The 26,441-nt window shown below is 42.2% G+C and overlaps 1 protein-coding gene across 6 annotated transcripts in view; it reads right to left on the minus strand.

Annotated features, from left to right (window-relative positions):
- Positions 1 to 11,791: 11,791 nt before the first annotated feature.
- Positions 11,792 to 26,441, minus strand: part of F8 (coagulation factor VIII) — a 133,379-nt gene continuing 118,729 nt past the window's right edge. For all 6 annotated transcript variants that reach the window (XM_081563657.1, XM_081563660.1, XM_081563659.1 and 3 more), the window contains one exon: positions 11,792 to 12,772. In XM_081563657.1, the coding sequence (XP_081419783.1) occupies positions 12,617 to 12,772 (156 nt within the window). In that variant the 3' untranslated portion in view covers positions 11,792 to 12,616. The remainder of the gene's footprint in view (positions 12,773 to 26,441) is intronic.

Consider the following 26,441-nt stretch of genomic DNA (forward strand, 5'->3'; position numbering starts at 1 on the left):
AAAAAAAAAAAAGGAACATCCGTTCAGTATTTCTTTTTGCATTTTTTGAGACAGTAAATTCCTAAACTCTTGTGGTTTTCCCTGACCCCAGCCCCTGGCTTGCTAAGGCCCAAAGTCCAGGAGGCATTCTTGAAACCTCAGTTCTTTCCCATTCCTCATCTGATCACTCATCAAATCCTGATGGCTCTCACTTCTCCTTCCGTGCAGATTCTGACATTGACTGCAACTCTGCCAGTCCCCACCCTGGTGCCAGCAAGCGTATGTTTCTCCTGGATCGGGTAAACCTCCTGGCTGGTCTCCCTGCTTTGGACCTTCTCAACATGGCAACTGAGATGACCCTTTAAAAACACCCAGCAAATGATGTTCCCCACTTTCCGCGGGCTCCCAGGAACGCCCAGACCCTTTCTGAAGCCCACAGGTCTTACTCTGCCCCGGGCTCACGCTCGCCCACTGGCGCTGCCGTGTTTCCCACTCTATCCAAGCTTGGTGTTTGTGTTGTTACTCGCTCAGAACAGGAGGTGCGCCATAGTGTTCATAGTGAGTGATTTCAGACTCGGAACAGCAAGTTCAGTTCAGTTCAGTCACTCAGTCGTGTCTGACTCTTTGCGACCCCATGAACCGCAGCACACCAGGCCTCCCTGTCCATCACCAACTCCCTGAGTCCACCCAAACCCATGTCCATTGAGTCGGTGATGCCATCCAGCCATCTCATCCTCTGTCGTCCCTTTCTACTCCTGCCCTCAATCTTTCCCAGCATCAGGGTCTTTTCCAATGAGTCAGCTCTTCGCATCAGGGGGCCACAGCCAAGTGGAAAGCAAATGAATAATGTGTAAAACTATCACCTGCATTACATGTATAATAGTGAACAAGTAGAAACACCCTAGGGCTTCCCCTGTGGCTCAGCTGGTAAAGAATCTGCCTGCAGTGCAGGAGACCTGGGTTCAATCCCTGGGTTGGGAAGATCCCCTGGAGAAGGGAAAGGCTACCCACTCCAGTATTCTCATCTAGAGAATTCCATGCACTGTATAGTGCATGGGGTAAGTTATTATGGGGTGGTGGTTAGATGATTTCAGGTGAATCCACTGCAAGGAATACTATGTGACACTGACACAGAAAGATAGCCACCCTATGTCATAGACTGAAGGAAAAAGTAGGCTACAAAATATGACAGGTTGGTGAAAAAAAGGATCTCAGTGAGCAACTTTGTGCAATTGTGTATACATCAGAATTCACTCCATAAAAAAAGCCCATGTTTACATTTGTTTGGGAAATGCCTGTTCTACTCTTTTGTGAAAGGCTCTTAGAAGTGCTTGAGCAAAGAAATACACTTACATTTATTTAATTCAGCATCTCTCCAACATAATTGGCCACACAGTCCTATTGTCTCATACCATTTATTAAAACAGAGCTATTGCTTTGGAGCAGAGACGGCAATGGCATCACACTCCAGTACTCTTGCCTGGAAAATCCCATGGACGGAGGAGCCTGGTAGGCTACAGTCCATGGTGTCGCGAAGAGTCAGACACGACTGAGCAACTTCACTTTCAGTTTTCCCTTTCATGCACTGGAAAAGGAAATGGTAACCCACTCCAGTATTCTTGCCTGGAGAATCCCAGGGACGGTGGAGCCTGGTGGGCTGCCTTCTATGGGGTCGCACAGAGTCGGACACGACTGAAGCGACTTAGCAGCAGCAGCAGCATTGCTTTGGAGAACAGATTTTGGGAAACTGATAGTATAAGAATAGAAAAAAGTTTGAAAGAAGATACACCAAGGTGTAAAGAATGTTTGTTTCTGGGTGATAGAATTATGGATATTTTCTCTTCTTTCTATATTTTATGAATTTTTTTTTTTTTTTGCGATAAGTATGTACTATTTGGGGCTTCCCAGATGGCTCAGTGGTAAAGAATTCACCTTCCAATGCAGGAGACAAAGGTTCAATCCCTGGATGGGGAAGATCCCCTGGAGGAGGAAATGGCAACCCAGTCCAGTATTCTTGTCTGGAAAATCCCACAGAGAGAGGAGCCTGGTGGGCTACAGTCCATGGGGTCACAGAGAGTCAGACACGACTGAGTACAAGCATGATGTATGATTTTATAATTAAAACAGTAATAAGTCTATTATCATTTTTTTCAACTACATGTTTTAAAGGAGAAAATAAAGGCAAAGATCATTTAAGATGTAAGACAATTTAATTTTACCTGTAGATACTTCCTTATTGTACACAAATAGCACACTCTCCACCCTCTTGGAATTCAGCAAGCTAAGCATTGCACTTGCCCCATTGAATCTTCTCGTACTTCACTGGACTGGTTTACCTATTAGAACACTGGGAAAGGAAGAGACAGCGATGACTGCTGAACTGAATTTAAATCCCAGCACACTGTCTTGGTCTGCAGAGTTACTTTGTCATTATATCACCTTTTCCAAGAGAGGATTTTGGATGGCTTTTTGTGGTAGTATGAACCAAGTGATTTCATATCGTGAAAATGCTTTCATGACTTGAGAAAGTAAGAGTGTGGGATTGAATGTAGAGGTAGAGTAGAAGTAAGATCAGATAGTTTTTCTTGTTTTTAAGTTTCTTTTTAAAAACTCCCTAATTAAACAATATAAAATTGTTGTGGGGAGATTGAAAAGCGCAGGCGAAAATAAACCTGAAACTAAGTAACAACAACAATCGTGATTATTAAAGTCACCTATTCACTATCTGAAGGAGATAACCGATGTCCAAATCTTTGGTTAGATCCTTCAAGGTTTTTTTTTTCCCCTGGAAGTATAGTTTTTTCACAATAAATTGGGTGGAATTGTATATCCTCCATTATAATCGGCGTTTTTTTCACTCAAAAGTATTTCATGAGTCTGATTCCATGTGATTAGTCTTCTACAACAATGTATGAATGTTCACGGCTTTCTTTAACCAGCCAGGAATCATTTCCGTTGGTTCTAATTTTTTGCTAGTGTAAACCATACTAAAAATTCCTTATACAAGTATTTCTGCATCTCATGATTGCCACCAGAGAGCTGAGAATTCTCCAGGCTTCAGTGGGGATTTGTTCAGCTATCCAGCAGCTAGCCTTCATTACAGCCACCACTAATGCTGATAGAGGGTGAATAAAGAGGCACAGAGAAACTGTTTGCAGTCCTTACTGTGAAATGTAATCATAGAAAATCAAGTATTAGTGCCAGTCCACTGTGGGCTCAGTCCCAAGTGCCCATCTTTCTGTATGACTTGAAACTCAAGCTTTCCTTTGTTTCCACAATATGTGAAAAAATTATGACTTGAAGTATTTGTTTCTGTTGTATTATTTTGGTCCTTTTCTACCGAAGAATTCATGATATGTCTCTTGCATCTATCATTTTTTTCTCTAATCTTCCATTCTCTAAAGTCTTTGTTTATTTGATAGAGCCAGCTTTTGGGGTCCTGCTTTCCCTATCTCCTTTTATATTTTGTCATTCACGTCTTTTTTTTTTTTTTTTTTTTTTTGCTCTTAACGTCCTCGCTTGTTCCCAGCAAAGGTTTATTGGTTTTTCTCCCCAGGCTGAGCCATTTACTTCAAAGAAGGAAGTCTTTCTCTTGGCATATTGCCTAACTATCTTCGCAGAAATCCTTCAGATGTTTCTGAGGCAGCTGGCCTGCCAGCTGGAGTTGGAGCCACAGGGACTTAAAAGATACGGAATCACATGCATCTTGGTTTGACTTCTGGCTCTTGCAGTTGCTACATGCAATTTTCCTCTGTGCTTGGCAAGGAGGGACAAGATTCATGAATATAGAGCCTATACTTCCTGGGGTGGCCTAAATCTGGCAGCTGCCACTCAAGGTGTACTGATAAAGGGAAGACCACTCCGAAGGGGTCACTCGAGGCCTTGCTGTGCTTGCAAGGCAGTTGGGCTTCTCCCTTCCGGCCCCTGCCCTGCATGGGCATTGATCCCTGATACGGGATCCTGATAAGATGCTGCACACTCCCACTGCCCAGCATGCTTCCAGAGTGTCTGCTGGTCTCAAGTCCAGGTGTGGCTCCTCTTGGGAAAAAGAACTTTGAACTGAAATCAACCTGTGTGCCCCTGATTGCCACCTCCGCCATCTTCCATGCAGTGATGGAGCAGGAAGTGGACAACTGCCATCAACCCTCCCTTTGGAAAAGAGGAAGACCGGGAAGCATGTAACAGTCCCTGCTCTGCAGTCATTCTGGAATCCTGCTGGTCAGACACTCAGCAGGCCAAGCTCTTCCATCAAATTGAGCTCCCTGGCCCATGGCTCGTCCTCTGGGAGACTCCCCTGGTCTACTGTTTCTTGCAGCTGCATCTGAAGTGTCAGGGAGCAGGCCTCCTAGGGACCTTCAGAGCCCATGTCTTTCTCAGGTCCACATACTGCTTTACAGCTCAAACAACGAATAAGCTCATTGAGTTCTGTGTGGCTCCAGTCAGTCTGGTGTGCTGGGAACCATATCCAACTTTGTTTCCCAGACATGGTTCTCGATCTGTGAGTGTTTTGAGGCTGTCAGGAGCCACACCCTTCACCTGATCTTTGATCACAGCGACTTGATTAGATTCTGCAGTTTGAAAACAACCCTCCCCTACACAAAGCCTTTTCAATCCAGGTTTCTCCATGTGGACTCTGTCTCACCTCAGAGTCCTGATCCAGCAGGCTATAATTATTCAATCGTGTTATTTCTCTCTCTCTCTAGTAACCAAGACAGAGACAGGCAAGTGGTCATCTCTTAGTTAAATACTGATTAAATTAATGAAATTGAGGCTTGTCTGGGCTTCCCTGGTGGCTCAGCTGGTAAAGAATCCGCCTGCAATGCGGGAGACCTGGGTTCGATTCCTGGCTTGGGAAGATTCCCCTGGAAGAGTCCCTTCCCCTGGGAGAAGGAAAAGGCTACCCACTCCAGTATTCTGGCCTGGAGAATTCCATGGACTGTATAGTCCATGGCTTCACAAAGAGTCGGACATGACTGAGTGACTTTCACTAACTAGCTAAGCTTAAGTGTTTGGTTAGACATTTCAAGAATCTCTTTGGCTTCATGTGATTTAATAGCAAATATTTTGGTCAGTTTTCAGGTAATGAAGTGAAGTTGCTCAGTCGTGTCCGACTCTTAGCAACTCCATGGACTGCAGCCTACCAGCCTCCTCCGTCCATGGGATTTTCCAGGCAAGGGTACTGGAGTGGGTTGCCATTGCCTTCTTCAGGAGATCTTCCCAACCCAGGGATTGAACCCAGGTCTCCCGTATTATAGGCAGACGCTTTACTGTCTGAGCCACCAGGGAAGTCCAGGCAATAGAGAAGAGTTAATCATTTGTTTTCCATGTGTGATTCCTATACACAAGGGAAGGATAATTAGGAATTAATGAAGTTACTAAAAAAAAAAAAAAGATCAGTTGCAAATACTGGTCTTTAAATGTCACCTGTCAATGGTTGGAAAGGGATGGAGCAGGATGGAAAAAAAAAAAGAGAACGAGGAGGAGACTTTTTCAAAGGGGGGGGTCACATGGCCATTCCTGCCTCTCCCTAGGTACCTGTTCCCTCCCCTCCCTCCTCTTCCAGAAACTTCCATGAGGCAGCAGAGGGTCCCCAGTACTGCTGACATGATAAGAAAAATAAAAATGGCTGCCAGAGGGCTGTGGCTCCTGATGAGATTGCACAGATAATCCTTGAAGTTGCTCAGCCAGGACCTGGAATTTTCTGTGGGAAGGGCACAGATGTTCGGTGAGTCAATGATGAATTTGGGATACAAATTCTGGTTCAAGTTCAAAGAGTTGTCCCAGATTTGACATTCTTATAGTGGCCCAGGGCCCGTATTTTTGATGACCCTGCTATGCTAAGTGGTTAAAGGAATACACATTTGGAAAAAAAAAAAGTGTACCCTCAGATGGTTTCATCTTTGCCTTTGGTATGTCAAATAGGAGCACTTATCTCCATGAATCAATGTGGAACTTCGTGAGAGAGGAGCTTGATTTCATAACTACCTGCCTAGAGGGTGTTTGGGAAGCAAAGGCCCCTGAGTGTCCAGTGAAGAGAAAAGAGACAGTCACCAGCCCCAGGAGCACCCAGAGGGGACGAACAGGCCTTGGAAGCTGGCAGAAGGAACTTCACCGAGTCTGGTGATCAAGGGGAGGGGGGGGTAAACACAAACGTCTGTGACCTGAAGTCACGAGGGGTCACCGCTCACCATAATTCACTTTCCAGAGCCGGGAAGGACCCAAGCAACACACTGGGCTCTGGGAGCACCTAAGTTTCGGGTCAGTGACTCATTAGCTTTGGCTTACATTTTGCTTCCTTCCTCAAGTCCTTCCTGACCCCTCCCGGCAAACAACTGTAATTCTCCCTTTGTCCTCAGGGTGCATTTATCATATTGCATGGAAGGTTGACACCTATGGCTGGGGCTGCCCATCTGTGAACGCCTAATCCATGTCATTTGTTATAGCCACACGTTTTGGGAAACAAACTCACTCAGAAGGACAATGCAGGTAATGGAGTGCAGTTTATTACACCGGCGGGCCCAAGGCAGAGTCTCCTCTTAGCCAAGGACCCCGACCAGCATTTGTGAAAATCTTTTATACCCCATGTGTACGTGTCCAAACTCACCACCCCAAATTCCTTGAGACTTACATAAACAAAGGAAGGGTAAATATAATCACAATAATCTCATCATTTAGGTGTTATGTGTTCAAACAGTTAAACAATTGGCCAATAATCAATAAGCCCGAGGTTACACTCCGATAGGTACAGAAAAATTTATGGCCTGTCCAGAGACAGGGGTGATTAGTGTATGTTTTCTCTTAGGTGATGAGTAACCTGCATACAATCTTCAAGATTCCCCTGTCCGGAGGGGGTCTTATCCTTCTATTGTCGTTTCCACAGGCACTAAGCACAGAGTTGAGAGTCCAATAGAGGGGTGGCCGAACATGATCAGCACGAACAGGCCTAAGATGGAGTCCAGGCCCCATGAATTCACTCTTCACATTTAGCACACAGATTGGTGCACGGTAGGTGGGCTCGTGCTGGTTGAACAAGATTGAACCCAACCAGAAATAATGTACATGAAGATTAAAATAAAATAAAAATAAAATAAAAATAATGAAGATTATTTTTAAATACAAAATCAGTTTTTCCTGACCTGCAATGGGAATCTTAGGTCCTATGGAGATGAGAACTTTCATCATAACAGCAAACATACCCACTGAGCATTGTGGCAGGCCATGCTGGTCTTGTACTCTGAAGGCAGATAAAAGTGACACAGAGGAAGCGACAGTCTCCACCAAGAGGCAAGTCAGAGAGCACAGCAGAAATGTGATGCTCAGCAGCTTCAAGGCTTCTACGGACTCCCCTGCGCCAAGGCCAGATGGTTTTTCCCTTGGCTCTTTGCAAGGCTGCTTTGTCTGAAAAGTTAAAAATGATGGTTTAATTTTTTATCGCAAAACTACAGCTGTTAACAAAGACAAGAAAAATTCACCGACTGACACCGCTGAATCCTGAACACAGTCAGTTTCCCAAGCAAAAGACATTCCACATCCAAGACAGAACACAGGACAGAAATTTACTGAGCTTCAGCAGATGAGACACCTGCCGTTCCCTCCTAACCAGGTCCCCCTTCAGGCCAAAATCGGTGGTGTCATCTTTGACTTCACTTTTTCAGTCCCACATCTTTTTTGCGTGTGTTTTGTTTTGTTGTTGGGTTTATTACTGCATGCATGCTATGTCGCTTCAGTCACGTCTGACTCTGTGCAACCCTATGAACAGCAGCCCACCAGGCTCCTCTGTCCATGGGATTCTCCAGGCAAGAATACTGGAGTGGGTTGCCATTTCCTTCTCCTGATAGGAACCTATCCCCTGAAATTCTACTTGTGGCGTTAGCGCCCGGGTTTTTTTACTAAATCAGCAAATAAGCAGTGTAAATGGTTAACCTGGTATAGATTCCACTGGATCAGGGGACACAGTCCGTCATGGGGGTGGCCCAGGAATTCTGCAGTCAGTGCAGCTGATGTGAAGGGAGTCACAGGTCAGAAGAGTTTATAGCTTCCTGCTTGCTGCCATTTTTATGATGAGGTTAGGGGCCAAGTCCACTGACTACCACATAAGCAAATTCCTTGCTGTGCAGTGGTAAGTTCCCATCGCACACGTGCCTGTTTGAGTCAGCTTTGTTGACGCAACTTGGGAGAAAAGCAGGAGTATACTTTGCAGAAACTGTGTGGTTTGGGGTCTAACAGCTGATCCATCAGAAGAATCGGGTCGGCTTGGTCTCTAAAGTGTGTCCATAATCTTGCCACTTCTCACCACTTCCACTGCTACCATCCTTGCCTCCTTTCAGCTTATTCTCCACTGAACTGCCAAGAAGATGTCACTTTGTTGTAAGTCAGATTGGGCCCCACAAACTGCGCTGAACTCCTGTCTTATCCTCTCCTTTTGATCACTCCACCTCAGTCTCATTTCCTCAAGAACAAGCCATGCACACTCCCCTCTGTTTGGTTCACATAGGCTGCTCAGGTGCTCGATAATTCTTTTTTTTGAATGAATAAATAGGTGGTGCACTTGGGCAGACTTTTTTCATTGCCGGTCATCCCCACCCCCTTTTTACTTATTACATACAACCCGACAGTCTAGAAAAGTTTAGTGATGAAAAGATGCCTTTTCTCAGCCATCCTTGCTGCTAGTGATGGCTATGGGCCCCAGTTTTGGACACTGAAGCATAATGGAGATTTGATGGGTGGCTTCCGGGAAAACTTTCTGCTGTCTTGGGAAAACATATGGTGCTACTGTTTACCATTTATGCTGCCTTGAACATTCTCTAAGTGTTACCTGAATTGGAGGAGTCATCTTGCGATCAGCAGGAAAAGCACGAGAAAATGACCTGGATTCTGGCTCTGACAATTTTAGGCCGTGAAACCAACACCTTTATCTGCCCACCTTTCAACTGCTACCTCTGTGAAAAATAAACTCCTATCTGAGCCTATTATTGAAGACATTTACAGCTGAAACACTCATCCACTGCTGAGACCTGTGTCAGGTAGGGAGGCAAAGAAACCAGTGAATCCGGCCTCAGTCTTCAGAAGAAGCTGGCCAGAGCTTTGCATTAAGGCTTCTAAAATTCCAAATAGAATTCTCTTCCCTTTTCTGATATCATTGACTGCACTTGGCCCTCCCTGAGTCTTTATTGGACAGCTAAGCACACAGATGTTTTCTTCAGTCTGTGTGTAAACATCTGTGCTGATACCAAAACCCATCCTCACGGTAGCCATATTCTCTTCGCCTTGAATTCTAAGATATTTTGTTTGCCACATGGTATCAACTACACCTTAAAATAGTGTATATATGGCAGTTTAATAGACAGCATTTCATTTCAGTGGGGAAAAAGGGATGGTTTAACATGATGATTGGTTATTCATTTGAATGCACTGACTGAAGTGAAAGTCATACACACCCAAAAAATTCTAGATGGGTCAAGGACTAAACAAAAATAGAGCCATACACATGTTGGAATAAAACATGAGTGTTTTGTAATCTCAGTATGAAAAAATCTACTCTGAACATGTCAGAAAACCCCAAAGCCATAGGTGTAACTACTGATAAATTTATTGCATAAAAATGTAAAGCTTTCATACAGCAAAACATTGTAAAGAAAGATCAAAATTAATGACAAATTAAGTGAAAAATTCCATAACATATAAGACAGATAATAGGTTAATGTCCTTAACATACAAAGAACTGTTGTTACAAATCAAATTTTTAAAAAGGATCAGCTTCATAGAACTGGCATAAATGATGTATCAGTCAGAAAACCAATGGATCAATAAATTGTCCTGAATACTCATTGGAAGGACTGATGCTGAAGCTGAAACTCCAATACTTTGGCCACCTGATGCAAAGAACTGACTCATTTGAAAAGACCCTGATGCTGGGAAGATTGAAGGCGGGAGGAGAAGGGGATGACAGAGGATGAGATGGTTGGATAGCATCACCGACTCAATGGATACAAACTCCGGGAGTTGGTGACGGACAGAGAGGCCTGGCGTGCTGCAGTCCATGGGGTTGCAAAAAGTCAGACACGACTAAGCAACTGAACTGAACTGAAATAAATTGTGATCTGTATTATATAATGGATTGAAAGTGAATGTGAAAGTTGCTCAGTCGTGTCCAACTCTTTGCAACTCCATGGACTATACAGTCCATGGAATTCTCCAGGCCAGAATACTGGAGTGGATAGCCTTTCCCTTCTCCGGGGGATCTTTCCAACCCAGGGATCGAACCCAGGTCTCCCACATTGCAGGTGGATTCTTTCCAGCTGAGCCACAAGGGAAACCATAAAGGATTACTATACAGCAATTAAAATAAGCCACTAGGAAATGTATACAAGTGTTCTTTCCTGTTTGGAGCTGTTTTGAATAGTGCTGCCCCATCTCTTGTATCACATGGCAGTTCTGGGTCTAGGTCATTACCGAACAGAATTGTCACAGGATATCTCTATGCTCAACTTTTGTAGACAATGCCAGATTGTTTTCCAAAATAATTATATGAGTTTGAATTTATTTTTATATATGGTATGAGGAAATGTTCTAATTTCATTCTTTTACATGTAGTTATCCAGTTTTCCCACACCACTTAATGAAGAGACTGTCCTTTGTCCATTGTATATTCTTGCCTCTTTTGTCAAAGATAAGGTGCCCATAGGCACATGAGTTTATTTCTAGGCTATCTATCCTGTTACATTAGTCTATATTTCTGTTTTTGTGCCAGTACCATACTCTTTTGATGACTGTAGCTTTGTAATACAGTCTGAAGTCAGGGAGCCTGATTCTCCCAGTTTTGTTCTTTTTTCTCAAGATTGTTTTGGCTGTTCCTGGTCTTTTGAGACAAGATTAAACATCTCTCTCTCTCTCTCTGCTACTGGATCAAAGTTCCATTTCTAATTTTTTTAAATGTTAGCTTCCCCACATAAATTTTAGAGTTATTTGTTCTAGTCCTGGAAAAATGCCATGGATATTTTCATAAAGATTGCATTAAATCTGTAGATTGCCTTGGGTAGCATGGTCATTTTAACAATATTAATTTTTCCAATCCATGAACACAGTGTCTTTCATTCCTCTGTTTGTGTCATCTTCAATTTCTTTTGTCAGGGTCTTCTAGGTTTCTGAGTACAGGTCCTCCATTAGCCAAAGCATTTGGGGGACGATTGCAACCACTGAACTCCTGAAAGGGATCCCAGGACATCTAGGTGATACAAGCACAGCATCTATCTTTCAAATCCACTCATTTCTCACATTAGGCACCGCATTCTGCCACAGCCTCTCCAGGATTCTGGTTGGTCACAACTTCTAGAAAACTTATAAAAGGGGGATTAGTGGGATGTGCCAGAGCCCAGACTGCTGCCTTAATCTTAAGAGATGCCCCAATAGATCACCTGAGTGCCGAGCATATTTGTCTTTGCCCTTCCTGTGTAGCAGCTGCCCTGAATACTCAGAAATATCAGGGTTAATTACTCCTTCTAAAGTGGAAACTCCCATCTGTGAGATAAGAAAGAGAACAGTGCTAATGGATGTCAAGATTAAACATGTCTCTCTCTCTCTCTCTCTCTGCTACTGGATCAAGGTTCCATTTCTAATTTTTTGAAATGTTAGCTTGACCTCATTAATTATATCACTTTTTACTGCAATTTCCATGAAATCTGGTTTTCTAACTCACTAAGTTGTTTTTCTAAGCTGTCTCTCTGGCCATTCAGTGGCTCTATTTGTTTTTGTAAAATTCCATCATTCACATTTAAATTGCCAGTAGAAAAACAGAACTCTCAAAGGCATTTGGTTTTATATGTCAATGTTTTTATTCAACTGATTATTGACTATTCCAGCAGGAAGACAAAAGAGCTGGTCCCAAGAGCATTTGAAAAATAGAGATGTATGCGGTCAATGGGAAAAGAATGCTTAAAGAACATGATTAAGGTCGACATCAAAGTGGTTAACCTTTTGCAGGCAGTCAAACCTCATCATTTGGGGGATTAACACCTCTACCAGGCTATACAACAAAGCAGCTTATTGATTTCTGTAAATTAACCTCTAAACTTCACTGACTTTTCCAGGACAGTAAACCATTTCAAACCTTATCTGGTAGGGGCGGGGCAAGGTGGGGGTTCCTCCTGGAAAGGGCATGTGGCTGACTGGAGGAATTTTCTCTCTGCTTCCACCAGCTCAGTTTCCTTCTGACTCCCAGATATTTAACTCTGTAAAGAGGGCCTCTAGTTTTCAGTTACCATACAGAATTTCCTGGTACATCGTGTTGGGTGTCCTATCCCAGAGAGCCACGGAGTTTCCTCATTTTTTACAGGAAACATTAAAAACATGTCCTTTAGAGGCCTAGTATGGTCGTGACCCTTCTTCATCACCACAGAGGAGGAAGTGACTGCCACTTCCAGAGGAGAATGCTTTCCACATGACTCCAGAGAATGCAGTCCCCATGGCAATTGATTTGGGTGGCTTCAGGGCACAGCTGCTGGGACTGAGGCGTTGAAATACAGTGAAAACCAATGGCACTGTGGGCATTGTGGGGCAGGAAGTCACCTGGAGGAAGGGCTCACAGGGACGCTGCATCTGAGTTAGGAAAGACCCGGGGACAGGAGGGAGGCACCGGGCCTTAATACTGCTGCTGCGCCTCGCAGCCCAGAAGCTCCAGCCTCAGGGCGATATGGTGTGCCCAGCTCCGCGGGTGAATCCGAAGGAAGCGGGTAAACAGCGGGGGATCTAGAGCATTCACCACGGGGGTGAAGGAGTCTTGATTTCCCTGAAAAACCTAAAAGAGGAGAGACAGCATTTATTGGTTGACAGAAAAAGAATTACAATGCTTATACACCTCCAGTGGCCTCCTGCATGATCTGGAAGTCACCAATAGCTCTTCATGGGCACCCACACCAATGCTCAGCACGGAAGCTTTTTTTCATTTCCCGTTGAGGGATCCAAGCGTAGTTTGGGATTGAACCCTGGGAAGTGACTGAATGACTGACTTAGTCCCGTGAATGACAGTCTGTGCCTGGGAAAAGGCATATGACATCTAGAATTAAGAGCCTCCTTGCTAACCTGCTGTGGAGGCCCTTGCTTCCTGCTATGGCTTACGTCTGAGAATGTTCTCATCCACTTTCTCAACTAATTCAATGAAGTTGTAAACATCATGGGATTTTACACTCAACTACTTCAACCTGCCAAGACTTTGGGTCTCAGTTTAAATGTTATCTCTTTAGAGAGCTCTTCATCCCCTGAAACAGGACTCTTGTTGACTCAATCTCGTCTAGATCATTTTTCTTTACAGCATTTGGTATCTTCTCATTTATCTGCTTACCTGCTTATTGACCATTACCTCTGTTTTCACCACCAAATGTCACTTCCATGACAGCAGAGGCCTTGGTCACTGATCTTCCATAGATGGAATAAATGTAGTATATACATGGCAAATATACTATAAACATCTCTAAGAGTTTGTGTGTTTGATAAAACTTTTGGGAAACAAAAGAGATTCTTGGATAAATATCTGTGGTAAACTTTTGAAGTCTGTACATCTTCTGTTAGGCTTATTCCTTGTTGTTTCCCCTCAAGAAATGGAAAAAATAACAGAAGGAACACTTACATCTTTAATGTACAACAGACTCCTAGTCTCTGATCTGTTTTTGTCCTTCATGATGTTGACATTTAAAAAAGCCTAGGACCATTGTGTTGATAATGTCCCACATTTTAAATTTCTGTGACTGTTTTCTTAATTATTAAATCTTATTTCAACATCTTTAGTGAAAATATTAACTAAGTGATGTGTCTTTCCCATTGTATCATATCAAAGGGCACATGATACTGATTCCTTCAGAGTTTGAGCCTTACTTAAGGTGGTGTTCATCACATCTCTCTTTTATAAAGGTAATGACTCTCCTTTCCTTACAATCTGTGGGGTGAGGCTTTAACACTGTATAAATATTCTCACATGTATGCATGTGGCGGGGGGGTTGGACCATAAAGAAGGCTGAGTGTGGAAGAATTGATGCTTTTGAACTGTGGTGTTGCAGAAGACTCTTGCGAGTCCTTTGGACTACAAGGAGATCAACCCAGTCAATCCTAAAGGAAACCAACCCTAAATATTCACTGGAAGGACTGGTACTGAGGCTGAACCTCCAATACTTTGGCCACCTGATGCGAACATCAAGTTCATAGTAAAAGACCTTGATGCTGGGAAAGATTGAGGGCAGAAGAAGGGGATGACAGAGGATGAAATGTTTGGACGGCATCACCGACTCAATGGACACACATTTGAGCAAACTCCAGGAGACAGTGGAGGATAGAGGAGCCTGACATGCTACAGTCCACAGGGACGCAAACAGTTGGACATAACTTAGCTACGGAACAACAACAACAACAACAAAATATTCTGTTCCACATTAAGGTTTCATCCAATGGTTTCAGTATCCACTGAAGTTCCTTACAAGTATTATATACTGTATTGACGGTTGCCAATTGGTTTCTTAATTTTGTCATTGTCTTCTACATTTATTATTAATAGCTGGAATTCTTCTATAGAGAAAAGCCTGTCCTCTCACTTTATATTTTTGACCATGATTATGGACTCTTGGGTTCTTTTCTCATTGCGTGTATTGTAATCTATTACTATAATTTTTCTTTTGTATGCTTAAATTGTCTCAAATTTGCCCAGTATGAACCCCTTCAAGCCAGTTCTTGTGTTCCTTTCCTATGGGCTCATTAGTCTTTGTGGCATGCCAAAATGCTCCACAACATCTAGTTTGGCCTCAATTCAAACAACAGGGAGGGAACACTGCCCTGCCCATCAACAGAAAATTGGATTGAAGATTTCCTGAACATGGGCCCTGAACAAATCTCAAGTTGTATATCTTTTTTTTTTTTTTTTTCAGTCGACAGTTACAGCAACCGATGAAGCGACCCCAAGTGGGCTTCCTTCCTTTGACTGGGCTCCACGAGGAACTGGAGCTTTGGTATCAGCAGCGGCCCCTTGTGGCTCATCCGCCTCCTCGGGGAGTACAGACAAATTTGGGTAAGTCTCTCCTGGTTCTTGAATCTCCCGTATTGGTTGAGATTGTGAGTTTTATTTGGCGGTGGAGCAGGTTACCTGCCCCCTCCTAGTAGGAAAGATACTGGGGGGGCCCGGGTGAAACATCCGGGGCATACCCACTCATGGTCTAGACACTGAGTGGGGCTCGGTTGAAAGATACCGAGGAATTCGCGCTCAGTCAAAAGATTCTGGGTGGGGGGCTGACTGAAAGATGCCAGGAGAATTGCCCACCCAGTGGAAAGGTACTGGGTAGGGGGGCTTGATTGGGAAAAAATCGAGGAATACCCAGGGCTCGGCTGAAAGATGCTGAGGTCGCTCCGTTGTAGGGGACTGAATGGTCTTGGACGAGTAGTTAAGTAAGAGGCTCATCTGACACTTTTCCTCAATTTGACTGCCATTACTGAATTTTTGATGGAGAAGGAATTGACAATCCACTCCAGTATTCTTGCCTAGAGAAACCCGTGGACAGAGGAGCCTGGTGGGCTGCTGTCCATGGGGTCGCACAGAGTCAGACACGGCTGAAGTGACTTAGCATGCATGCATGCATTGGGGAAGGAAATGGCAACCCACTCCAGTACTCTTGCCTGGAGAATCCCAGGGACAGAGGAGCCTGATGGGCTGCCGTCTGTGGGGTCACACAGAGTCAGACACGGCTGAAGTGACTTAGCAGTAGCAGAACATGACCCTACCCATCAGAACAGGACCCAGTTTCCCCCAGTCAGTCTCTCCCCTCAGGAAGCTTCCATAAGCCTCTTATCCTCATCCATCAGAGGGCAGGCAGAAGGAAAACCACAATCACAGAAAACTAATCAAACTGATCACATGGACCACAATCTTGTCTAACTCAAAGAAACTATGAGCCATGCCGTGTAGGGCCACCCAAGACGGACGGGTCATGGTGCAGAGTTCTGACAAAACTTGGTCCACTGTAGAAGGGAATGGCAAACCACTTCAGTACTCTTGACTGGAGAACCCCATGAACAGTATGAAAAGGCAAAAATATGGGACACTGAAAGATGAACTCCCCAGGTCAGTAGGTGCCCAACATGCTACTGGAGATCAGTGGAGAAATAACTCCAGAAAGAATGAAGAGACAGAGCCAAAGGAAAAACCGTGCCCCATTGTGGATGTGACTGGTGATGGAAGCAAAGTCCAAAGCTGTAAAGAACAATATTGCATAGGAACCCGGAATGTTAGGTCCATCAATCAAGGCAAATTGGAAGTGGTCAAACAGGAGATGGCAAGAGTGAACGTCGACATTTTAGGAATCAGCAAACTAAAATGGACTGGAATGGGTGAATTTAACTCAGATGACCATTATATCTACTACTGTGGGCAAGAATCCCTTAGAAGAAATGGAGTAGCCCTCATGGTCAACAAAAGAGTCTGAAATGCAGTACTGGGGTGCAATCTTAAAAATGACAGAATGATCTCTGTTCCTTTCTAAGGCAAACCATTCAATATCACAGTAATTCAAGTCTATGCCCCGACCAGTAATGCTGAAGAAGCTGAAGTTGAATGGTTCTATGAAGACCTACAAGACCTTCTAGAACTAACACCCAGAAAAAGATGTCGTTTTCATTATAGGGGACTGGGATGCAAAAGTAAGAAGTCAAGAAATACCTGGAGTAACAGGCAAACCTGGCCTTGGACTATAAGATGAAGCAGGGCAAAGGCTAACAGTTTTGCCAAGAGAATGCACTGGTCATAGCAAATACCCTCTTCCAACAACACAAGACTCTACACATGGACATCACCAGATGGTCAATACTGAAATCAGATTGAATATATTCTTTCCAGCCAGAGATGGAGAACCTCTATACAGTCAGTAAAAACAAGACTGGGAGCTGATTGTGGCTCAGATCATGAACTCCTTATTGCCAAATTCACACTTAAATTGAAGAAAGTAGGGAAAACCACTAGATCTTTCAGGTATGACTTAACTTAAATACCTTACAATCATGCAGTGGAAGTGACAAATAGATTCAAGGGATTAGATCTGATAGACACAGTGCCCGAAGAACTATGGATGGAGGTTCAAGACATTGTACAGGAGGCAGGGATCAAGACATCCCCAAGAAAAAGAAATGCAAAAAGGCAAAATGGCTGTCTGAGGAGGCCTGACAAATAGCTGTGAACAGACGAGAAGTGAAGGGCAAAAGAGAAAAGGAAAGACATACCCATTTGAATGCAGAGTTCCAAAGAATAACAAGGAGAGATAAGAAAGCCTTCCTCAGTGATCAATGCAAAGAAATAGAGGAAACAATAGAACGGGAAAGACTACAGATCTCTTCAAGAAAATTAGAGATATCAAAGGAACATTTCATGCACAGATGGGCACAATAAAGGACAGACATGGTATGGACCTAACAGAAGCAGAAGATATTAAGAAGAGGTGGTAAGAACACACAGAAGAAATGTACAAAAAGATCTTCACGACCCAGATAACTACGATGGTGTGATCACTCACCTAGAGCCAGACATCCTGGAATGTGAAGTCAAGAGGGCCTTAGGAAGCATCACTATGAACAAAGCCAGTGGAGGTGATGGAATTCCAGCTGAGCTATTTCAAATCCTAAAAGATGATGCTGTGAAAGTGCTGCACTCGATATGTCAGCAAATTTGGAAAACTCAGCAGTGGCCACAGGACTGGAAAAGGTCGGTTTTCATTTCAATCCCAAAGAAAGGCAACGCCAAAGAATGTTCAAACACAATATCACTCATCTCACATGCTAGCAAAGTAATGCTCAAAATTCTCCAAGCCAGGCTTCAACAGTACATGAACCGTGAACTTCCAGATGTTCAAGGTGGATTTAGAAAAGGCAAAGGAACCAATATCAAATTGCCAACATCTGTTGGATCACTGAAAAAGCAAGAGAGTTCCAGAAAAACACCTACTTCTTCTTTATTGACTATGCCAAATCTTCTGTGTGGATCACAACAAATTGTGGACTTCAAGAGATGGGAATACCAGACCACCTTACTTGCCTCATGAGAAATCTGTATGCAGGTCAAGAAGCAACAGAACTGGACATGAAACAACAGACTGGTTCCAAATTGGGAAAGGAGTACATCAAGGCTGCATATTGTTACCCTGATTATTTAACTTATATGCAGAGTGCAACATGTGAAATGCCAGGCTGGATGAAGCACAAGCTGGAATCAAGATTGCCAGGTGAAATTTCAATAACCTCAGATATGCAGATGACACCACCCTTATGGCAGAAAGTGAAGAAGAACTAAAGAGCCTCTTGATGAAAGTGAAAGAGGAGAGTGAAAAAGTTGGCTTAAAGTTCAACATTCAGAAAAGTAAGATCATGGCATCTAGTCCCATCACTTCATGGCAAATAGATGGGGAAACAGTGAAAACAGTGGCAGACTTCATTTTCTTGGGCTCCAAAATCACTGCAGATGGTGACTGCAGCCATGAAATTCAAAGAATCTTGCTTCTTGGAAGAAAAGCTGTGACTGACTTGACAGTATATTAAAAAGCAGAGACATTACTTTGCCAACAAAGTTCAGTCTAGTCAAAGCTATTGTTTTTCCAGTAGTCATGTATGGATGTGCATGTTGGACTATAAAGAAAGGCTGAGTGCCGAAGTTTTGAACTGTGGTGTTGGAGAAGACTCTTGAGAGTCCCTTGGACTGCAAGGAGATCAAACCAGTCAATCCTCACGGAAATCAGTCCTGAATATTCATTGGAAGGACTGATGTTGAAGCTGAAACTCCAATACTCTATCCACCTGATGTGAAGAACTGACTCATCTGAAAAGACCCTGATGCTGGGAAAGATTGAAGGCAGGCGGAGAGGGGACGACAGAGGATGAGATGGTTGGATGGTGTCAGCGAACCAATGGACATGAGTTTGGGCAAGTTCCAGGAGCTGGTGATGGACAGGGAGGCCTGGCGTGCTGCAGTTCATCAGTTCGCAAAGAGACGGACACAACTGAGAGACTGAACTGACTGATTGAAGATGTTCCAGCATCACATGGCATTTTCCTGACTCCAGTCTTGGAATCTCTGAGGAGTCCAGCTTCCTTTTACTAGGACATGCTATTTGGAAACCAAGACTCTTCTGGGTTATTGGAGGCTCTGCTCCAGGCCAAGGCTCACATACACTGTTTCTTCTCAGTTTGGACATTTTAATCTCATGGCACAGAACAGAGGCACCAGAGAGTGAGCCAAATACATGACCATATTGAAAGTTTCTGTCGGAAAGTGGTGTATATCATGTGCATTTACATTACAATGTTCAAAATGAGTCTTATTGTCAAACTCAAAGTCAGTGAAGTTGTCAAAGAAGGAGGAAGTGAAAAATCAAGGGTAATGCCTTTTACCTCATCTGCTATTTCTGTTCATTTGTCACCAGCAATACAGTGATTTTATGCAGGCAGATTTATAAGAGGTTTGAGTGGCAGTGTAGGTTTCTTAGTCCGTGAGCAACCTCTACTGTTGATAGAGAAAAGTGTAATTTTTTTTTTTAATAAATGAGGCAGGAAGATGCGTCTTGTGATGGTTTTTGCTTTTCCAGAAAACTTCATTTCCACCACTTGACTTCTTTTTTTGTTAATCACCAAGCCTCCAAGAGATGTATCCTCCTTCACCAGAAACAGTGCCACCTCTAGTTCCACTTATTTTCCATCCTTTTCCTTTCAGTTCTCAAGAGGCCAATGCTATGACACAGGAGATCTCAAATAGTAGTATTTCGTCACTCAGGGTGAGACTTTGTCTTTTAAGAAGTGATTTTCTCTGTGTTCTACCATAGTCTCTCCTGGACTCTCCTCTGCGGAGCTAGCTTTGCATGTTTATTTTCCACTTACTTTCCATAAATTGAAACTTACAGCATTCTTTTTCTTCTAGTTATTCTGTGAGTTATGAGTGGTTTTATTTGCAATATTTAAATATATCTACAGACAGATAGTCGAACATGGATCTGAAGGCTGTATGGAGAGACTTAGGCAGCTTTCATTATCTGACGAGAATGTACAATCCAGTATTTGGAATTTTCAAATGCTATTTTAAATCATTTTTCTATTTTTTTCTGGCATGTAGAAATAAAATAAATTTTTTTATTGATTTTGTTTTCAGCTAGCTTGCAAACTTATTTTATTAATAAGGTTAAATAGATAAGATTCTTTGGGATTTTCTACGTATGCCATCAAATCTTCCACATATTCTGAGAGTTTTTCCCCAATTCTAACACATTTTATTTTTTTTTCTTCCCAAGGACAGAAGATCTTTATCTTGATTGTCTTACACTGCTATTATTGGCAGTGGTTATCAGAGACAGACACATCTTCTCCCGCTCAGTTTATAGGAGTAAACATTGGTATTACCCCACCCTGCTGACTATTGCCTGATTGGCCAGGTAAGCTGAATAATGTAATAATAATCATTTTTGTTGTTGTTGTTCAGTCAGTCTTATCCGACTCTTTGGCCACCCCATGGACTGTAGCACATCAGGTTACTCTGTCCATGGGATTCTCCAGACAAGAATACTGGAGTGGGTTGCCATTGTCTTCTACCCCAATGCAGTTTTTAATAAAAGTAGATGTGACAGAATAAAGATGGCTATGAATTTTTTTGACACTCTTCCCATACAGACGTCGAAGGCACTGGCGACCCACTCCAGTGTTCTTGCCTGGAGAATCCCAGGGACGGGGGAGCCTGGTGGGCTTCCGTCTACGTGGTTGCACAGAGTCAGACACGACTGATGCGACTTAGCAGCAGCAGCAGCAGCCATGCAGAGGTAGGTCTATTCTGTTTTTTTTTTTTTTTTTGGTTGTGCCACAAGGCTTTCAGGGACCAAGGTCCCTCTGGAGTGGAAGAGTGGGGTCCTATCCACTGCACCACCAGGGAAGTCCCTGAACATTTTTTCAAGGTTTTGCTTGAATACATGAAAAATATTTCACCAGATTTTCTTTTTGGCGAGAGGTTTCAGACTTTTCCTTTTAGCATCATATGGATTCCATTCATTCTCATCTGATTTTCATTATTGTTTAGAAATCACCTGCCAGCTTGTCATTCTTATTATGGTAATGGATGTGTCTGCTGGTTCCTTTTTATTGTAAAATGTACATAACATAAAATTTATCATCTCAACCATTTTAAATTGTAAAATTCTGTGGCATTCTTCATTATTTAGTTCCAGAATATTTCTATCACTCCAAAAGGAAATCCAGTACCCGTTAGGAAGCCAGCCCCCATTTACCCTCCCCTCCAGTCTCTGGTGATCACTAATCTGTTTTATGTCTCTCTCTGCCTATTCTGGATATTTCATATATTTCAACAGAATCATACAACATGGAGTCTTTTGTGTCTTGCTTCTTTTACTTGGCATATTTTCAAGGTTCATCCATATGGTAGCATGCATCAGCATGTCAATGACTTTTATGGCTGAATAATATTCAGTTGTATGAATAGACCATAATTCATTTATCCATCAGTTGATGGACATTTGGGGCATTTTTAACCATTGGCTATTGTGAATAGTGCCGCTATGACCATTTGCATACAAGTTTTTGTTAATTGCCTCTTTTCAATTCTTTTGGGTACATATCCAGTAGCAGAATTGCTCGGGTAACATGGAAATTATTTTACCTTATTGAAGAACCACCAAAATGTGTTCAACAGTGGCTGCCTATTTCACATTCCCATCAGCAATATAGGTCCCAATGTTTCTACATCCTTGCCAATATTTTTTCTTTTCTGTATTAAAAATTTTATAGGCATCCTAGGGAGTGTGAACTGATATCTCGCTGTGGTTTTGCTTTGCATTCTTAATGACTGATATTGATGTGATTGCTGGCCATTTGTATATGTTCCTTGGAGAAATGCCTATTGAAGTCCTTTGCCTATTTTTAAATCTGATTGTCTTTTTGTTGAGTTTAAGAATTCTTTTCATACCTATTTTTCTTCTGTTGTTTGTGATTATAGTTCACATCTAAAAAGCTATTTGTAAAATCCAAGGTCGTGAATATATACCGCTATATTTTCTTCTAAGAGTTTTAGTTAACTTATATTTTGGTATTTGATTTTTTAAATTAATTAATTTATTTTAATTGGAGGCTAATTACTTTACAATAACGTGCTGTTTTTTGCCATATATTGACATGAGTCAGCCATGGGTGTACATGTGTCCCCCATCCTGAACCCCCTCCCACCTCCCTCCACACCCCATCCCTCTGAGTTGTCCTAGAGCACCGGCTTCGAGTGCCCTGCTTCATGCATCAAACTTGCACTGCTCATCTATTTTATATATGGTAATTACGTGATTCAATGCTATTCTCTCAAATCATCCCACCCTCACCTTCTCCCACCTTCTCCCACATAGTCCAGAAGTCTGTTCTTTACATCTGGGTCTCTTTTGCTGTCATACATATAGGGTTTCCATTTCATGCAAAGATGGGCTCAATAAAGGACAGAAATGGTATGGACATAACAGAAGCAGAAGATATTAAGAAGAGGTGGCAAGAATACACAGAAGAACTGTACAAAAAAGATCTTCATGACCCAGATAATCACGATGGTGTGATCACTCACCTACAGCCAGACATCCTGGAACGTGAAGTCAAGTGGGCCTTAGAAAGCATCACTACGCACAAAGCTAGTGGAGGTGATGGAATTCCAGCTGAGCTATTTCAAATCCTCAAAGATGATGCTGTGAAGGTGCTGCACTCGATATGCCAGTAAATTTGGAAAACTCAGCAGTGGCCACAGGACTGGAAAGGGTCAGTTTTCATTCCAATCCCAAAGAAAGGCAATGCCAAAGAATGCTCAAACTACCACACAATTGCACTCATCTCACACGCTAGTACAGTAATGCTCAAAATTCTCCAAGCCAGGCTTCAACAGTATGTGAACCGTGAAGTTCCAGATGTTCAAGCTGGTTTCACAAAAGGCAGAGGAAAAGAGATCAAACTGCCAACATCTGTTGGATCATTGAAAAAGCAAGAGAGTTCCAGAAAAACATCTGTTTCTGCTTTATTGACTACGCTAAAGCCTTTGACTATGTCGATCACAGTAAGTTGTGGAAAATTCTGAAAGAGATGAGAATACCAGACCATCTGACCTGTCTCTTGAGAAACCTGTATGCAGTTCAGGAAGCAGCAGTTAGAACTGGACATGGAACAACAGACTGGTTCCAAATAGGAAAAGGAGTACGTCAAGGCTGTATATTGTCACCCTGCTTATTGAACTTATATGCAGAGTACATCATGAGAAACGCTGGGCTGGAAGAAGCACAGGCTGGAATCAAGATTGCTGGGAGAAATATCAATAACCTCAGATATGCAGATGATACCATCCTTATGGCAGAAAGTGAAGAAGAACTAAAGAGCCTCTTGATGAAAGTGAAAGAGGAGAGTGAAAAAGTTGGCTTAAAGCTCAACGTTCAGAAAACTAAAATCATGGCATCTGGTCCCATCACTTCATGGGAAATAGATGGGGATACAGTGGAAACAGTGTCAGACTTTATTTTTTTGGGCTCCAAAATCACTGCTGATGTGATTGCAGCCATGAAATTAAAAGACACTTACTCCTTGGAAGGAAGGTTATGACCAACCTAGATAGCATATTTAAAAGCAGAGACATTACTTTGCCAACAAAGGTCCGTCTAGTCAAGGCTATGGTTTTTCCAGTGGTCACGTATGGATGTGAGAGTTGGACGATGAAGAAAGCTGAGCGCTGAAGAATTGATGCTTTTGAACTGTGGTGTTGGAGAAGACTCTTGAGAGTCCCTTGGACTGCAAGGAGATCCAACCAGTCCATCCTAAAGGAGATCAGTCCTGGGTGTCCATTGGAAGGACTGATGTTGAAGCTGAAACTCCAATACTCTGGCCACCTCATGTGAAGAGTTGACTCATTGGAAAAGACCCTAATGCTGGGAAGGATTGGGGGCAAGAGGAGAAGGGGACGACAGAGGATGAGATGGTTGGATGGCATCACTAACTCGATGGACATGGGTTTGGGTAAACTCTGAGAGTTTGTGATGGACAGGGAGGCCTGGGGTGCTGCGATTCATGGGGTTGCAAAGAGTTGGACAAGACTGAGTGACTGAACTGTACTGAACTGATGGCATTTCTATTTCCAGTTTTTTTTAAGGAATCTCCACACTGTTCTCCATAGTGGCTGTACTACTTTGCATTCCCACCAACAGTGTAAGAGGGTTCACTTTTCTTCACACCAACTCCATCATTTATTGTTTGTAGACTTTTTGATAGCAGCCATTCTGTTTGGCGTGAGATGTTACCTCATTGTGATTTTGATTTGCATTTCTCTGATAATGAGTGATGTTGAGCATCTTTTCATGTGTTTGTTAGCCATCTGTATGTCTTCTTTGGGGAAACGTCTGTTTAGTTCTTTGACCCACCTTTTGATTGAGTTGTTTATTTTTCAGCTATTTAGCTGCATGAGCTGCTTGCATATTTTGAGATTAATTCTTTGTCAGTTGTTTCCTTTGCTATTATTTTCTCCCATTATGAAGGTTGCCTTTTCACCTTGCTTATAGCTTCCTTCTATAGTTGTGCAAAAGCTTTTAAGTTTAATTAGGTCCCATTTGTTTATTTTTGCTTTTATTTCCATTACAGTGGCATGTGGATCATAGAGGATCTTGCTGTGATTTATGTCAGAGAGTGTTCTGCCTATGTTTTTCCATAAGAGTTTTATAGTTTCTGGTCTTACATTTAGATCTTTAATCCATTTTGAGTTTATTTTTGTGTATGGTGTTAGAAAGTGTTGTAGTTTCATTCCTTTCCAGGTGGTTGATCAGTAAAGGGATTGTCTTTTCTCCATTGTATATTCTTGCCTTCTTTGTCGAAGATAAGGTGTGTGGATTTATCTCTGGGCTTTCTATTTTGTTCCATTGATCTATATTTCTGTCTTTGTGCCAGTACCATACTGTATTGGTGACTGTAGATTTGTAGTATAGTCTGAAGTCAGGCAGGTTGATTCCTCCAGTTCCATTCTTTTTCAAGACTGCTTTGGCTATTTGAAATTTTTTGTGTTTCCATACAAATTGTGAAATTATTTGTTCTAGTTCTGTGAAAAATACCGTTGGTAGCTTGATAGGGATTGTGTTGTATCTATAGATTGCATTGCGTAGTATACTCATTTTCACCATATTGATTCTTCCATTCCACGAACATGGTATATTTCTCCCTCTATTTGTGTCATCTTTGATTGCTTTCATCAGTGTTTTATAGTTTTCTATATATAGGTCATTTGTTTCTTTACATAAATTTATTCGTAAGTATTTTATTTTTTTCATTGCAATGGTGAATGGAATTGTTTCCTTAATTTCTCTTTCTGTTTTCTCATTGTTAGTGTATAGGAATGCAAGGGATTTCTGTGTATTAATTTTATATCCTGCAACTTTACTATATTCATTGATTAGCTCTAGTAATGTTCTGGTGGTGTCTTTAGGGTTTTCTATGTAGAGGGTTTTCTATCTGCAGACAGTGAGAGGTTTACTTATTCTTTTCCAATCTGGATTCCTTTTATTTCTTTTTCTTCTCTGATTGCTGTGGCTAAGACTTCCAAAACTATATTGAATAGTAGTGGGGAGAGTGGGCATCATTGTCTTGTTCTGACTTTAGGGGAAATGCTTTCAGTTTTCTGCCGATGAGGATAATGTTTGCTCTGGGTTTGTCATATATAGCTTTTGTTATGTTGAGCTATGTTCCTTCTATACCTGCTTTCTGGAGAGTTTTTATCCTAAATGGGTATTGAATTTTGTCAAAGGCTTTCTCTGCATCTATTGAGATAATCATGTTTTTACCTTTCAATTTGTTAATATGGTGTATCACATTGATTGATTTGTGAATATTGAAGAATCCTTGCATCCCTGGGATAAAGCCCACTTGGTCATGATGTATGATCTTTTAAATATATTGTTGGATTCTGTTTGCTAGAATTTTGTTGAGGATTTTTGCATCTATGTTCATAAGTGATATTGGCCTGTAGTTTTCTTTTTTTGTGGCATCTTTGTCTGGTTTTGGTATTAAGGTGATGGTGGCCTCATAGAATGAGTTTAGGAGTTTACCTTCCTCTGCAATTTTCTGGAAGAGTTCGAGTAGGATAGGTGTTAGCTCTTCTCTAAATTTGTGGTAGAATTCAGCTGTGAAGCCATCTGGTTCCGGGCTTTTGTTTGTTGGAAGATTTTTGAGTGCGGTTTCGATTTCTGTGCTTGTAATTGATCTGTTCAGATTTTCTATTTCTTCCTGATTCAGTTTTGGAAGGTTATACTTTTCTAAGAATTTGTCCATTTCTTCCAAGTTGTCCATTTTATTGGCATATAATTGCTCATAGTAGTCTCTTGTGATTTTTCGTATTTCTGTGTTGTCTGTTGTGATTTCTCCATTTTCATTTCCAGTTTATTGATCTGAATCTTCTTCCTTTT

The sequence above is a fragment of the Giraffa tippelskirchi genome, chromosome X, assembly GCF_054371585.1.
Source record: "Giraffa tippelskirchi isolate mGirTip1 chromosome X, T2T-mGirTip1v1.2.pri, whole genome shotgun sequence".
NCBI classification, from domain to species: Eukaryota; Metazoa; Chordata; class Mammalia; order Artiodactyla; family Giraffidae; genus Giraffa; species Giraffa tippelskirchi.